This window comes from Mustela lutreola, chromosome 9, assembly GCF_030435805.1.
Source record: "Mustela lutreola isolate mMusLut2 chromosome 9, mMusLut2.pri, whole genome shotgun sequence".
NCBI lineage: Eukaryota > Metazoa > Chordata > Mammalia > Carnivora > Mustelidae > Mustela > Mustela lutreola.
The window spans coordinates 108,884,521-108,900,848 of NC_081298.1; the positions used below are offsets into that span (position 1 = coordinate 108,884,521).

General features: G+C 41.1%; 1 protein-coding gene across 3 annotated transcripts in view; it reads left to right on the forward strand.

Annotated features, from left to right (window-relative positions):
* The first annotated feature begins 4,006 nt into the window (after positions 1-4,006).
* The window catches only part of ZC3H8 (zinc finger CCCH-type containing 8), a 30,391-nt gene continuing 18,069 nt past the window's right edge, over positions 4,007-16,328 (forward strand). For all 3 annotated transcript variants that reach the window (XR_009357347.1, XM_059188375.1, XM_059188374.1), the window contains exons 1-2: positions 4,007-4,180; positions 7,860-7,974. Coding sequence is in view for 2 of the 3 variants with exons in the window: in XM_059188375.1 (XP_059044358.1) it covers positions 4,011-4,180; positions 7,860-7,974 (285 nt within the window). In the remaining variant the exon portion in view is untranslated. The remainder of the gene's footprint in view (positions 4,181-7,859; positions 7,975-16,328) is intronic.

The window sequence follows — 16,328 nt, forward strand, 5'->3', positions numbered from 1 at the left end:
AAACTGTAACCATCAGGCAATAACTCCCTCCCATCTCCCAGTCTCCTAGTACTTTTGAAAGCCTCTAATCTATTATCTGTCTCTCTGATTTGCCCATTCCAAATACCTCATATAAGCGGAAATACAGTATTTATGTTTTTGAGCTCAGCTTATTTCACTTAGCATACTGTGTTCAAGGTTCATCATGTTGTAGCATGTGTCTGAATTTCATTCCTATGACTGAATAATATTCTATTGTATGTATCTACTACATTTGATTTATCCAATACTTGGGATGTTTCCACCTACTGGCTCTTGTGACTAATGCTGCAATGAATAGGAGTATGCACATATCTGTCTCAATCCCAGTTTTCAACTCTCTAGGGTATATACCCAGGAGTAGAATTGCTGGGTCATGTGATAATTCTATGCTTAGGCCAGCTGCTTTATAATGATAGGGGCATCACTTATCTATTGCATAGCAAATTATCCCTAAACTTTGGGGTTTAAAACATAAATGAGGGGTACCTGGGTGGTTCGGGCAGTTGAGCGTTTGCCTTTGACTCAGGTCATGATCTCAGGGTCTTGGGATCAAGCCCCAGGTTGGGCTCCTTGCCCAGCAGGGAGTCTGCTTCTCCCTATCTCTCTCTCCTGTGTGTGCGCTTTCTCTCTCTCTCTCTATCTCATAAATAAATAAAATCTTAAAAAAAAAAAAAAAACAGTAAATGAGACAGGGACCTTGAGAAAAAGCCCCTAGATACCTGGAACTCTCCTGGGTGGTTGTTATTACTTCTCTTGTAGACCAACCTGTAGGATGTTACCGCTTTTTCCTGCAGAACAAAGCACCGGCAAAAGAAACAAGCCTAAACCAGGTTCAGACTAGCCTGAGATAAAATTGGCAGTGAACTTTCCTTTCACTGATTTTTTTCCCTTATTATTACGCTAAAACACACACCCAGAGGTGGAGAAAACATGCAAATGAAACATAGGATAGAGGAAGAAGCAAAGTTTTGTCAACTGGGCCCCTGTCCCCAATTCTCTGGAATTCCCTGTCTCTACGTGCTTAAACATCACTCCTTTCCCGCCTTAGCCCCTTTAAAAGTTTCCCTGGTTATTATTCAGAGAGCAAGAGACCATTTTATTTGACCCCTTTGTCATGACTGTGTCTCCCTTCAGCTGCAGCTGTTGCCCTTACAGCAAAGCCTTGCCTGTGTTTTTAAATTTTGGGTCCAGCCTCATTTCTACCGTTGCTGGGTCCAAAGAACTGAGTCTAGTAACATAAACATTTATCTTCTTATTTATTTATTATGGATCAGGAATCCTGGAGCTACTTATCTGAGTGGTTCCGTCCCAGAGTCTCTTATGAGGCTGGAGTGGTGCTGGCGCATCAGCTTCCAAGGTGGCCCACTCAAACGGTCGGCTTTTCCCAGACTGCAGGAGTGTTTTCTGAGATGGTGATTGACTTCCCTTCGGGTAGGCGATTCAAGAGAGGAAGGCAGAAACTGCAGTGCTTTTTACCACCTAGTCTCAGAAGTTGGACACCATCTAACACTGTGTATTTTGGAAGTAACCGGATCTAATTCACATTTAAGGAGAGGGGAATACGCTCCATCTTTTGATGGGGTAAAGAATTTGTTAAAGAATTGTGAATACATTTTAAGACTACCATACCATCTGGGGTGCCTGGGTGGCTCAGTGGGTTAAGCCGCTGCCTTCGGTTCGGGTCATGATCTCAGGGTCCTGGGATCGAGTCCCACATCGGGCTCTCTGCTCGGCAGGGAGCCTGCTTCCCTCTCTCTCTCTCTGCACCAGCCTCTCTACCTACCTGTGATCTCTCTCTGTGAAATAAATAAATAAAATCTTAAAAAAAAAAAAAGAGTACCATACCATCTATTGAATTTTTAATGTCATATCATATTTTTAACTTTTGAAAGCTCTACTTGGCTCTTTTCCACTCCTTTTTATTTTATTTTTTAAAAAGATTTTATTTATTTATTTGACAGACAAGAGATCACAAGTAGGCAGAGAGGCAGGCAGAGAGAGAGGGGGAAGCAGGCTCCCTGCTGAGCAGAGAGCCCAATGCGGGGCTCGATTCCAGGACCCTGAGATCATGACCTGAGCCGAGGGCAGAGGCTTAACCCACTGAGCCACCTAGGCGCCCCTCTTTTCCACTCCTTAATGTCACTTTTTATAGTTCCCCTTTTATCAGGTTTTGGTGTATAATAAGCTTCTTTTAAAACATGGTAGCTTAAAACAACTATTTAGCTTACAATGTTGGTCACCAGTTTGGACTGGGATCATCTGGGAGGTTCTTCAGTTCTTCACTGGTCTCCATTGTGTGTCTGTGGTCAGCTGCGGGTTGACTTGGCAGCTTTGCTTTTAGGGCTTTGCTAGCTGTAGACTGGGTGCTGCTGTTCTCCTCCAGTTGTCTTATCCTCCACATGTCTCTCCCTTCTGTTCAGCAAGGTGGCCTGGGCTTGTTGTTCTGGAGAAGGCAGGAGTTCAAGAGAGAGCAGACACACACACGGCCTCTTAGGGCTCCAGCTTGGCATTGGCAAGGTTTTTCTGCTCCAGTCTATTAGCAAAAGTAGGTTATGAATTCAACTCGGATGAAAGAGGTGGTGAAATAGATCCCACCACTTGTTGGGAAGGGCTACAAAGTCATATTGCAAAGGATGTGAGTATAGGAAAAGGTAGAGAATTGGGCCCATTTTTTGAGATTTTATTTATTTATTTATTTATTTATAACACAGAGAGACACAGCGAGAGAGGGAACAGAAGCAGGGGGTTTGGGAGAGGGAGAAACAGGCTTCCTGTTGAGCAGGGAGCCCAATTCTGGGCTCTATCCCAGGAGCCTGGGGTCATGACCTGAGCTGAAGGCAGCCGCTTAAGGACTGAGCCACCCAGGGACCATTTTTTAGAATCAATCTGTAAAAGCACTCTAATGGTCTTAAGCGTACCTTGCTTCAAGCCTATCCACTCCTTGCTTGCTGATTTAAGTCCCTTAGTCTATAGCAGAACCAGCCTTTCCTTGAGATTTGCAGATGGTTGACAGATGTTTCAAAGACCATCTTCCCTGTCCAGGTGAAGCTGGAGGGCTTTAATGGGGAAGGCATGGGAAAGAGAGAGGAGCACCTGCAGAAGCAGGTGCCCAGGTGCTTAGTCATACGTTGAAATGACCCTGAATAGAACTGGGGGCATCAGCAGCAGCTGTTTTCAAATATAGTAGGCCTTATCTTCTAGGAAAGTTTGGAAGACCAGTGATCTGTCCTGTAAGAAATCTATCACAAACATACTTTGCCTTTTATAGTCTTTATCTAAAAAGGATAGTATCTGATGCCTTTGCAGGTCAGTTTTTCTTGCTACATTTGCTGCTTTTTACCTACCATTTTAATTTTTCCCCACAGACTGGTTATCTTTTGCTGTATACTGGACTTTTTAAAAATGAAAACGTATGTATGATAATAATCTGAGTTCTGTAGTATAGTACTTTCCTCCAAATGAGGTAATACCTTAATTCATTTCAATTTTCTTCTCAATTTTTAGTAATGACTGATGTACAAGAAAGGATTGCCTATAATATAAACAACAGGAGAAAGTACAACTTCTCTTCGCTTGTCTGGGAAGTGGACCCTGATTCGTGCCGGGAATCAAACAGTCGTTCACTAGTAGAAGCCCGTCGGGTTCGATGTCTAGCGTTTGAGGCTTTCATGATTCCCACAACTTTCACTCTTCCACAGGCATTAGAATAAGCAAAACTCAACGCTTCCTTTTCCCAAATGCGTGCTCTGTTTTCCGGCCTTGATACTATTCTCTCCACACGGAATGCCCACTTACCCCTAATGACAGTGAAAGAACTCTCAAGGACTGACTCCCAAGGATTCAGGTTAAAAATTCCAACTAATATGTTAGCTAACATCAAAATGCACACCAAAAAAACACAAACAATCAACAAAAACCCCAATTACCCTGGCGCCTGCGCAGAGCCACGGGGAAGGAGAGAGCAGACCTGCGCGGGGGCGGGGCGGCGCATGCGCGAGGCGACCTGCGGCCGGAGCCCGGAGCTCGGTCCCTCCTCCTCATGCGGTGGTTGTTACTCTAGCTGCGGGGCCCTCGCGAGGGTGATGGATTTTGAGAATCTTTTCTCCAAACCCCCCAACCCGGCCCTGGGTAAAAAACCGACCACGGACTTTGATGAAAGGTGATTCCCCCCATCTTTTCATGCTTTGATCGCAGGGGCCCTAGTCGGATTCCGCCTTTTGGTTCCATTCGGAGGCAGCCCGGGCCGCGTGTGGGCCACGCCGCTGGGTCGTGCGGGGAGTGCGTGGGCGAGCGTGTGGGGTCAGCCTGGCTGGCGCGGGGGTCGGACGTGGAGAGGTCGCTCTGGAGCCGCGGGAACGGTAGCCGGCAATGGGGCTCGGTTCGTAAGACGCCACGGCCAGAGGTGCCGGGACCCTGCTTCAGGGGACCCGCGGGGTCCAGGGAGCGATCGCAGGAGGCTCCCCTTTCCCTGCGCTCCTGACCCTGGAGACTCGGTTGGAAACCTCCATATGTTCCCACATGACTCTTCCTTCCACCGGACCGTCAGCTCGTAGGGGACAGATCATTTGTCATTTCTCACTGACACATGTTAAACACCTTTGTTTGTTTGTTTGTTCAAGAAAAACCCGAAACCCTAAGTTTATTAAGCAATGAGGGTAAATAGTAAATAATTTGCCTTTAGTTCATTTTGCATCAGAAGACCCTAAAGACCACATAAAGCAGCAAACATCGTTTGGATGTAACGTTTCCTTTAGGTTGAGAAAGGGACTGACTCTACTAGCCAAATGGTGCTAATTTATTAATCTCATTTAGAGAGGTGTATAGTGTAATTTATTTACACCCAGATATTCATTTACTTTTTTTCTGTTTGAAGTGCTAAAAACCAACTTCTAAACCTGTGTGTTTTCCCCAGTTTCCTTAAGCTGAAACGGAGACACACAGCCTTTTGTTCCTTTATTTCATTCGTTCTCTTAATCTGGTTGATTTTTACTTCCTGATATCGCTCAGATTTGTTCACTTATACCTTAATTGAAACTATTACCTTAATTCAGGCTGCCATCAAAAGTTTTACTTAAGTGCTTTACGTGAAATACGTCATTTAATCTTAACCTTGAAGAAAAGGTACTGTCCTTGTTTTTGCAGATGAAAAAAATTGAGGCACAGAGAGGAACATAACTTGCCAAGATCGCACAATTTAAGTGGCAAAGCTAGGACCAAGTTACCCATGATTTGATTTCTTTGTTTCTAAGGCAAGATAACTAACATAAAATAAGATCTATAAATACTGAAAAGAGAGAAAGAAATTAATAACTTACAGATGATATGATCCACCTACAAAGGAAAACAAGAGGAACGTTAATAAACTATTAAAATCCATAGGAGAATTCAGCAAGTTGAATGAATCATCACAAGACAATAGCCGCATGTTAGAAAACAATAGCATCTATCAATTTGAAAATGGGTGGGACAGAACATTCTATTCATAAAAACTGTACTAAACTACATAAAAGACACTTCTGAATTTTTGCCCAAATGTTAGATGTGGAATGGTATTGAAGTATGAAGAGCATCTGTGAACAGTTCCTTGTTCATATCCTTTGCTGTTTTTCTCTCCATTGGTCCTTCTCTTTAAAATTTTAGGAACTCTTATCAGCAGATATTTTACTTCATATTTGTTATTTGCCTTTTGACTGTGTTTATGGCATTATTTTCATTGCATAAAGGATTTTTTTGTTTGTTTTAAATAAGGTTACAGGAATCAATCTTTTATGGTTTTGAGTTTTTTCTTAGTAATTTTATGAGGGGATTACTTGTTTTTTTTTTTTTTTAAGATTTTATTTATTTATTTGACAGACAGAGATCACAAGTAGGCAGAGAAGCAGGCAGAGGGAGAAGAGGAAGCAGGCTCCCTGCTGAGCAGAGAGCCCATCCTGGGGCTTGAACCCAGACCCTGAGATCATGACCTGAGCCGAAGACAGAGGCTTTAACCCACTGAGCCACCCAGGCACCCCGGGGATTACTTATTTCTTGAGCACCTGCTATTATCCTAGGCCCTGGGGCTATAGCAATAAATAAACAAAAGAGATAAAAATCTCCATATTCATGAGATTTTATACCCCCCTCCCTCAGACAATGCATAAATAGATAGTATTTTGGGTGATAATAAATACCATGGAGAAAATGAAAGCTGGGTAGCAGGGAGGGAAGAGAGGATGGGATGGCAGGGAGAATGTAGATATTTTATTTTATTTTTTAAAAGATTTTATTTCTTTGACAGAGAAAGACTTCACAAGTAGGCAGAGCAGCAGGCAGAGAGAGGGGGAAGCAGACTCTGCTGAGCAGAGAGCCCAGTGCGGAGCTTGATCCCAGGACCCTGAGATCATGACCTGAGCCCAAGGCAGAGGCTTAGCCCGCTGCCATTGGCACTTATACCTACATTCAGGATACCTGGGTGGTATAATGAATGTAGGTATTTTAAAGAAGGTAGTTAAAGCCTTTGTAATATCACTGGTAAGTAATACTTGAGTAGGGGAGTGAGGCAGGTTGGTTTCTAGCAGAGAGAATATAAAGGTCCATATAAAGGTCTTGAGGTGGAGTGAGTGTGGGTGTGATTGGGTGATGGGAACAAAGTGGTCAGAGTGACAGCTGGAGTGGAGTTCAAGGAGCAGGACTTGAAGAGAAGTAGGACTTAAGAGGTACTGGGGGATATGGTCAGGGAGGCAGATCATGTAGGGACTTGTAGGTGCCGTAAGGACTTCCGCTTTTACCCTGAATGAGATGAAAGGCTATTAGAAGGTTTGCAACAAGAGTGACATTTTAGCAGGGTCATTGTGGTTGTGTTGAGAGTAGAATGTAACAGGGCAAGAGTAGTTTGGATCATAGTATTAGTAGTAAGAAGTGGTCAAATAAGGATATATTTTGAAGGTAAACTGGACTTTTCACAGATTGGATGGGGATATGGAAGGAGTATACATTACTACAAGGCTTGGGGTCAGTATCATTAGAAGGACGATTTGCTATTTAAAATAACAGGAGAGGGGCACCCTGGTGGCTCAGTTGGTTGAGCGTCTGCCTTTGGCTCAGGTCATGATCCCAGGATGAGTCCCGGGTCCTGAGTCCCGTGTCCAGAGTCTGATGTCAGGCTCCCTGCTCAGCAGGGACTCTGCTTCTCCCTCTCCCTCTGCCATTCCCCCCACTCATGCATGTATATATACACATATACATACATATATACACATATACATATACACACACACACACACACACACACACACACATATATATATATATATTTTTTTTTTTGGCAGGGTAGGAGGCTTTCTTTTTTCTTTTTTCTTACATATATTTAAAGGTTAGAAGATCCTTGACCAGTTTAGTGTTCCTCATGTACGTACCTATGCTTAACATACTATATTAAAATCGCTTTATTTTTTTTCTCCCAAGCACATAGAAAGTTCTCAGAAGGCAGGGACAAGGTCTTTTTCATTGTTGTATCCCAGGATTTAAGGCCTACAGCCTGGTATATGGTGGATACTCTGTATCTGTTGAATGAATGCAGTGATGAATGAATGGTGATTTATATAGCTCCTGTTACTAGACCATGAAGGTTATGTAATCTAAAATTTCAGCTTTCTGATTTACTTAGAAGCACATGTTGACATGTACTGCTCATCCTAAATTTGTATATTATTCCTTGGAGTATTTAGAGTAGAATTTGAGTTTGGAATTTCTTTGAGGGCAAGTAAAAGATAAGCCAAAGCCATTCATTTTAATGCTATGGTATGAACCATTTTCAGATTGAAAAAACTTCTTATGTTTATTTGATATTTTTGCTGCAGAATCGATGATGGAATAGATGATGCAGAAATTGAGGAAACACAAGAAGAGAAAAGAAAAACACAAGAGAAAATAAAATGGGAAGTAAAACTGGAATGTGAGCAAATACCCAAAAAAGTAAGATTAAGTTGGCATATTGAAAAAAATGGAGAGGAGTGGGTGTGAGAAATTTGTTAGAGGTCCTGTTTGTCCCAGTTTAGTCAGCATTGGAGACCTAGTTGGCTTATATCAAGGAAACCTAATAACACTTCAGAAAATTTATCATTCAGTCATTTAACATGAACTGTTTTAGTGTATTGCTTTTATTTTGATTTCCCCTGTTTCTGAAATGGGTTGTAAATGGTTTCAAAAACTTCTCTTTGCAAATTAGGTCGTAATTTTTAAGGATTTTGATTTGGTAATAACTTAACTAACCTTACTGATTTACAGCTTAAAGCTTATGTTACTTTGTTAGGACTGCTCTAACAAAGGACTGCAAATTAGTGACTTATACAACAGAAGTTGTCTTGCGTTTCTGGAGACTGGAAGCCTGAGATCAAAGTGTTGGCAGAGTTGGCTTCTTCTGAGGGCTGTGAGGGAGAATCTGTTTCATGCTCCTCCGGGAGTTTCTGGTGGTTTGCTGGCAATCTTTGGTGTTCCTTGGCATGGCTTCCAGAAGCATCACCTTGATCTTTACCTTCATATTTGAATTGTGTTCTCTCTATGTTCATATGTCTGTGTCTAAATATACCTTTTTTATAAGGACACCGGTCATAATGGATTACAGCTTACCCTAATGACCTCATCTTAACCAACTACACATGTAATGGCCCTATTTCCCGATAAGGCCACATAGTAAGGTAATAACTGTTATGAGTTCATCAGGAGAATTTGGGGAGGACACAGTCAACCCATAACAGCCAATATCTGCTCCTCTCTTGCCTCTCTTTGAACTTTTTTTTAATTGTGAAAAAAATTTTTTTTAAGATTTTATTTATTTGTCAGAGAGAGAGAGCGCGCGCACAAGTGTGGGGGAGCAGCAGGCAGAGGGAGAAGCAGACTTCCTCCTGAGCAAGGAGCCCTGATGCGGAACTCGATCCCCGGACTCTGGGATCGTGATCTGAGCCAGAGGCAGCCACTTAACCAAGTGAGCCACCCAGGCGCCCCTTTTATTGTGGATTTTAACACACCACAAAATGATGGGTTTGAATTGGCAGTGAGACTCAAAAGACACAAATAGGCTTTAATGTGATCCTCTTACACTTAGCTTCATAAAAGTGTACAGGACAGAAAGTACAGGAGATATGGCATCCTCATCTCCTCAGCAAGCCTCTCATCTACCCAAGTATATCACTTCTTTTACCCTTTAGGGCATGTATGGCTGTTGTGGACTAGAGCCAGGGTCTCAACCCTGAAAATCTGTGGCCTGGATTTTCCTCCATTTTTTTTTAAAGGTTTATTTATTTGTGAGAAAGAGCACATACACGTGTGAGAGAGCATATGAGTGGGGAAAGGGGCAGAGAGAGAAAACTCAAACAGGCTCTACGTTCAGCACGGAGCCCTACTCGGAGCTTGATCTCACGACCCCGAGATCATGACCCAAGCCGAAACCAAGAGCCTCACACTCAACCGACTAAGCCACCCATGCGTATTTTTTTTTTATACTGTTTTAGTCCTTCATGCCCAGTTAAAGGTCCCTACCTACAGGAGATAGGTAGGCGGAACACGCTACGGTTACTTAAAATAGATTCCAATAAACAGTTCTGTGACTAGGTGGACACCTGCATTATTCCTAAGTAGGCTTGCTTCGGCCCAGGCTCTTTACTCACAAGTTGTAAAACATCAATGTGCAGTATCACAGCTGACTAAAAAGAGAACACCCAGGGAGAGACTTCACTAATTCAAGAAAGAACATTGCCCGCAAAGCCTCTAATGCCTTTTTTCTTGGTTGTTAATCCTTTGTTTCCTCCTAGAAGTAACTAGAATCCTAACTTGCATTCTAATCACTTCCTTGCCCTTCTTTACAGTTTTAGTTTTACTACAAATGCTGTCAGCCTTAAAAATACAGTTCTTCCTTGCCAATTTTTACACTTTATAGAAATAGAATAGTATTGTATGTGTTCTTTCTGTTGACTTTTTCCCAACATTATAAGATTCATAGATGTATACTTGTCTGTTTATTTTCTAAGCTGGATAGTATTCCATTATTGAATATACTAGATTTCATTGTTGGTCGACATTTGGTCTGATTTCCATTTTTTTTTTTTAATTTTATTTATTTATTTGACAGAGAGAAATCACAAGTAGACTGAGAGGCAGGCAGAGAGAGAGAGAGGGAAGCAGGCTCCCTGCCGAGCAGAGAGCCCGATGCAGGACTCGATCCCAGGACGCTGAGATCATGACCTGAGCCGAAGGCAGTGGCTTAACCCACTGAGCCACCCAGGCGCCCCTGATTTCCATTTTTGGAGGTTATGGGTAGTGCTGCTGCGTTCTTTCGCTTGTATCCTGTTGCCCATGCACTCTATAGTTACCGAAGTGTAAAACTGCTGGGTCTTAGAGTATAAGCATCTTTACCTTTACCTTAATGCCAAACTGTCCTCCAATCCAAAGTGGTTCTACCAATTTTATTCCCAGAGGTGGTGTATGAGGGACTATATTTCTGCTGCTCCTCACTTGGTATTGTCATCCATCGTATTTTTCACCATCTGATGAAGTAGCTCATTGTAACTAAGTTTGCATTTTCTTGATTACTGTTGGGATGAAGCATCTTTTCATATGCTGGTCCATTTGGATTTCCCTTTTTTAAGTGCCTGTTCAGATGTTTTTGTCTTATAATTATTGGTTTGTCTGTGTTTTTTCTTTCCTCGATTTGTAGTTCTTTATTTTGGATCATAAGGGTTTTTTTCCTTTTATTGTGGGTTATGTGTTGCAAATATCTGCTCATTTTGTGGCTTTACACAATGGTATAATTTTTCATTAAAAGTTCATAATGTTCATATATTCAAATTTATTTAATGTTCTTTATGGTTAGTGTTTTATTCAAATATCCCAAGATAATAAAAATCTTTTACTATGATGTCTTCCAAAAGATTTATTGTTTTCTTTTCACATTTAAGTTTGCAGCCATCTGTAATTGATTTTTCCATTTGTAACTGTGAAGTAGGGGTGACAAATTTTGTTTTATTTTATTCCATTTTTTTCATGTTATCATATCCAGTTGTTCCAGCACCATTCACTGGGGGAAAGAATTGTCTTTCCCCACACTGGTCTGCAGTGTCACCATTGTAAAATCAAGTGCTCACGTTTGATGGGTTTGTTTCTGGAATCAGTTTGCCTTCTTTTTCTTTTTTTTTTTAATTTGACAGAGATCACAAGTGGGCAGAGAGGTAGGCAGAGAGAGAGGGGGAAGCAGGCTCCCTGCCAAGCAGAGAGCACAATTTGAGCAGAGAGCACAATGCGGGGCTTGATCCCAGGACCATGGGATCATGACCTGAGCCGAAGGCAGAGGCTTTAACCCACTGAGCCACCCAGGTACCCCAGGGATTCCATTTGCTTCTGCTGGTTTATCTGTTTAGCTCTCCCCCAAGACCTCACTATGTTAATTGTTGCAGCTTTATAATAAGTTTGGATGTCAGGCAACCAAATCCTCTCCCCTTGTTTTTCTTCCTTAAATGTCTTGGGTATTTTTTTAACCCTTTGTATTTCTTTTTTTTTCCCCCCTCTTTTTATTTTTATTTGCATTTATTCCATGCAGAATTTTCTCCCTGGCCATAAGTTTTTGTTTCTTTAGTCTCTTCTGGAATATCTTTTTCTTCTGTGCAAACTTCTCTTCTGGTTTAGGAACAATGTGCTCTTTTTCAGTAAGGATCATCTCGATGAGGCAGGGAGAGCTCATTATACGGGTTAATCTGATTGTGAGCCCTCTACACCTTAGCATCTTAGGGGCTTTGCTCACCTGGCTGTACTCAATGACCAGAAGGGGAATCGATATATAAACCCTTAAGTTCAGCATTACTCTCTGCATTTTTTTTTTGTAAGATTTTACTTATTTATTTGACAGACAGAGATCACAGGTAGGCAGAGAAGCAGGCAGAGAGGAGGAAGCAGGTTCCCTGCTGAGCAGAGAGCCCAACGCGAGGCTCAATCCCAGGACTTTGGTATCATGACCTGAGCTGAAGGCAGAGGCTTTAACCCACTGAGCCACCCATGCGCCCCAACTCTCTGAGTTTTTAAGCAGTAAAAATTCAGCACTCTTCTTGGGCTGTCGACCTTGTGTCCAGCCCGCTGTTCGGCCTGGGCACACCTCCCAACTCCACCACTGTAGTGATGGAATGGTACTGCTTATGCAAAGTGATATCTTTTAGATAGTTGGTGGCTTTTCAGATATGCATGCTCTGGATGGCCTGGGCAGTTTCATGTGCGTTCTTAAAGTGAACAGAAAGATTTGAACCGTTTGATTTGCATGATTTTTTGGGGTTTTCTAGGTCAAACAAAGAGCGAACCATTTTCAGAGGTCACCTCAGGCCAGTTGGGGAAGAGAGGCCTTTAGCATTTTTTTTTTTTTAAGATTTTATTTATTTATTTGACAGAGAGAGAGATCACAAGCAGGCAGAGAGAGGAGGAAGCAGGCTCTCCGCAGAGCAGAGAGCCCAATGCGGGGCTCGATCCCATGATGCTGGGATCATGACCTGAGCCGAAGGCAGAGGCTTTAACCCACTGAGCCACCCAGGCGCCCCGGCCTTTTGCATTTCTATATGAATTTTAGAATGTTTGTCAAGTTCCTTGGAAAATCCTAGTCAGATCTTCATTGGGAATACATTTAATCTACAGATCATTCGGAAGAGAATTGACATCTTTAGAATATTGAATTGTCTAATCTTTCTCTCAACAGTGTTTTGTAATTTTCTTTGTAGATATTTTACATCTTCTATACTTTTTGTTAGGCTTATTGCTAGGTGTTTGATGAGGCTATTATAAATTACATCTTTTTTTAAGCATCATTTTCTTATTGTGGGTTTCTCATAATTTAACTATTCAAGAGTTCTTTCTTGTTCTTTGTTTTGATGTTAGAGATTTCTGGCATCTTTTTCATATATAATGTCTTGAATGTCTTTATGGTCTGTTTTGCAGCTACTCAACTCTGCTTTTGTAATGTGAAAGCAGCTAGTACAGTATGTAAATGAATGAGTATGGCTGTGTTCCATTAAATTTTCTTTATGGATACTGAAGTTTGAATTTTGTATAACTTTCATTGTCATGAAATGTTATTCTCTTTGTGTTTTTTCCTCCAACCATTTAAAAAAATCTGAGGACCATTCTTAGCTTGCTGACCATTACAGAAACAGGTGGTAAGATGGATTTGGCCTTGGGATCATAGTTTAATGACACCTGCTCTAAAGTTTTGTGATATGTTTTTGTGTTCCCTCATTGTCCCTTGATTTAAGAAAGGCTGGAAGAGTTGATGGATGGCCTTTGCTTATGTGTTAGTGGGTCTGTGTCTATAGGCTTTTCCTCCAGATGGGAAGCCTGATTGGGCATTCAGTACATGGGTGGGCTGTGCAGATAGGATAGGTAAGTTTCCTCCAGCATAGTAGTTCTTTTTTTTGCCCCCAGTATAGTAGTTCTTAACCTTCATTGTGCTCTGTACTCCTTTTGGTAGCCTAGTGAAGCCCATGGATCCCTTCTCAAAATCATGTTTTTTTTTACTGAATAAAATGAAATACATTGGATTACAAAGAAAATTTAATTTATTGAAATACAGTTATCAAAAAAAAGTAGAAAGAATAATATGTTCTTCATTAATACACTAAGTAATTAGAAGTTCCAGCAGTAGGTCTAATTGTAACTTTGACATAGTGGTGAACATAAAAGATATTTTGAGATTTGCAACAACTGTCATGTGATATATGAAAGTACTAGTGACAATGGCAGATACTGTTGATACTACTGTTTGTTCCCTATGTTCAGGACAGCAGAATGCTAAATGTCAACTTAGAGGTTGATGTAAATAATGTGTGGGTTTTACCCTCATTCATTGTTCATTGAATTTTGCCCATAGACCCATGTGAGGAATTTCTTCTTCAAAGCAGGGTAGAACTTCTGTTGTACATTGAGGGGATAGAGTACATTGAGGGGATAGAGTATATTTCTGGTAGGGGTTGCTCCCAAGTGCCAGAATGTGGAGGACTTCACGGTGGGGTCTTAGTACCCGCACAAGAAGATCTGGCTTTATCAGACATTTTATTCAATTTCTTTATTTTCTTTTTTGCCTGGGATAAATTTCTCTTTGAATGTATTCTGGTGAGGGATGGGAAAGAATTTGTTATAATAGCTTTGTCTGTTTTTATTGTAGCATCTTCATCCATCCTAGTTTGTAGGCCATTTCTCACACTCCAACTGAAGTCCAGCATCCCAATTATAACTTGCTTTTTGTTTTTCAAAAACTTGCCAAGAATTTGTTAGACTTTTCTTAATTACTGATGAATGTACTTCATGTGCTCCCCCCCCCCCACTAATATTATGGAACTATTTTTATATTTCTGTACTTTTATTTCTGTGGAGTCTCAGGAGGCCATACTATTCAATAAATTCTCCTGAATTAGAAATATTTTCCTTAAAAAAGAACTTTATTTAGTCTCCTTCATTAAAGGGAAAAAAGTTTAGTATATTTATATGTTTTCTAAATTTTATAGAGAACAACAAATATCAAAGTAATGAGTTTAGTGCTAGCTGCATGAAGAAAAGTATTAAAGCAGTCATTTGTATTTTGTGTCTTCATTGCCCTCTGAAAAGAATAATATGAATTTGTAATACTCATGTCTACTGTATAATAAAACAACATAGTTGATGATTGTCCTGGTTTTGTTTATGTTGCCATGTCATCTCACCTCTTCATTTATACAAATCAGACATGTTATCACCTCTTAAAGGGGTATTTTGTGTGTAAGGGAGCACCTACTCATTTGGATCATTGTGATATTGTGATTCAGATGTACTGAATAGAATTTCATCTCTGTATTTTCCTAAGCCAAATTTTGTGGGAGCTGTTGCATAATTGAGTGATTCTCCCTGTGCCCACTAAATAAAATCAAAGGCCAGAAACAGGGTAAACATAATAATCATCACAGGAATTAGCCAACTTTTTCATAAAGGACCAGGTATCTTTCATAAAAGACCAGTGCATCTTGTTGACTTTGTGAGCTGTATTGACTCTGTCATGAATAAACAGGTATAGATAACAGGGACGTGAATGAGTGGGTGTGACTGTATTCCAGCAAAACTTTGATTAACAAAAACAGGAGGCCAGGCTGACATCTGCAGACCCCTGGCCAGATGTTATGTTTACAAGTTTGTTCTTTGGTATTGGTTTTAAAAGGTGCCCTTTTGGGGTGCCTGGGTGGCTCAGTGGGTTAAGCCTCTGCCTTCAGCTCAGGTCATAGTCTCAGGATCCTGGGATTGAGCCCCACATTGGGCTCTTTGCTCAGTGGGGAGTCTGCTTCCCCCTCTCCCTCTGCCTGCCTCTCTGCCTACTTGAGCTCTCTCTCTCTCTCTCTGTCTGTCAAATAAATAATTAAAATCTTAAAAACAAAACAAAACAGTGCTCTTTCTTGAAAACTTAGAGACAGGGAACTTGGTGGCCTGGTATTTTTGGATTGGTTAAAAGTCTTGTCTGATGTAATGAAGATGAGGTAGTAGTGTACATTGGGGCCCTTGTCAGGTTAGGAAACTATCTCCATTTATCTCAGACAGGGAGCAAATTCATTTCATAGGTCTATGATCAGTCCTCTGGTATACAACTCCTAGCTTTGAAGTTAACATCAAAAGTAAGCCATAAAATTGGACTACCTGGTATATTTTATAATAGTGATTCTTCTGGTTTGTTTTTTGTTTGTTTTGAGTCTACTGCCTTCATCAGTTAAGTGGAAGTAGATAAGAGTCCAGACCCCAGAGCACGGTCTGGAGCAGGATCATTGGCCAGTTTAATGGTAGACATGTTATCTCTTCCTGACATCAAAATAGGAGCCTTGTAGCTCTTGGACTTTTCTTTATAAGCCTTTTAATTAAAATGTGTCATACATACTAACTGTAATTATATAACTTGATACACTTGTGTCACCAGGTGTAGACCTGTATACCAGCGTTTGGACGTTCTTGTACACAAAATACTTTAAGTTGTCTGCTGTGATCATCTCAGGCTGACTCAGGGTCAGCTGCCATACCCAGCTTCCTGTTCCTGTGGGCACCTGTGCTCGCTTCTGTTGCCTTGGGGTTGCTGCACCAAAAGAGTTAGAAAACTCTTTCTGAAAGTAAAGTTAACTTGATTACAGAGAACTGGGCAGTTCTTTGTTCCTTGTCATCTGTGTGAGCCACCAACGCTGTGAGTTACAGGAAAAATAATGGGCTTTGCTATCAGTGATGTATTTTAGTATAGTGGATTTTCAGTTGGGCCATTAGAGTTTACTTACTCTTTTATGAAGTGTTGAGTTATTGAA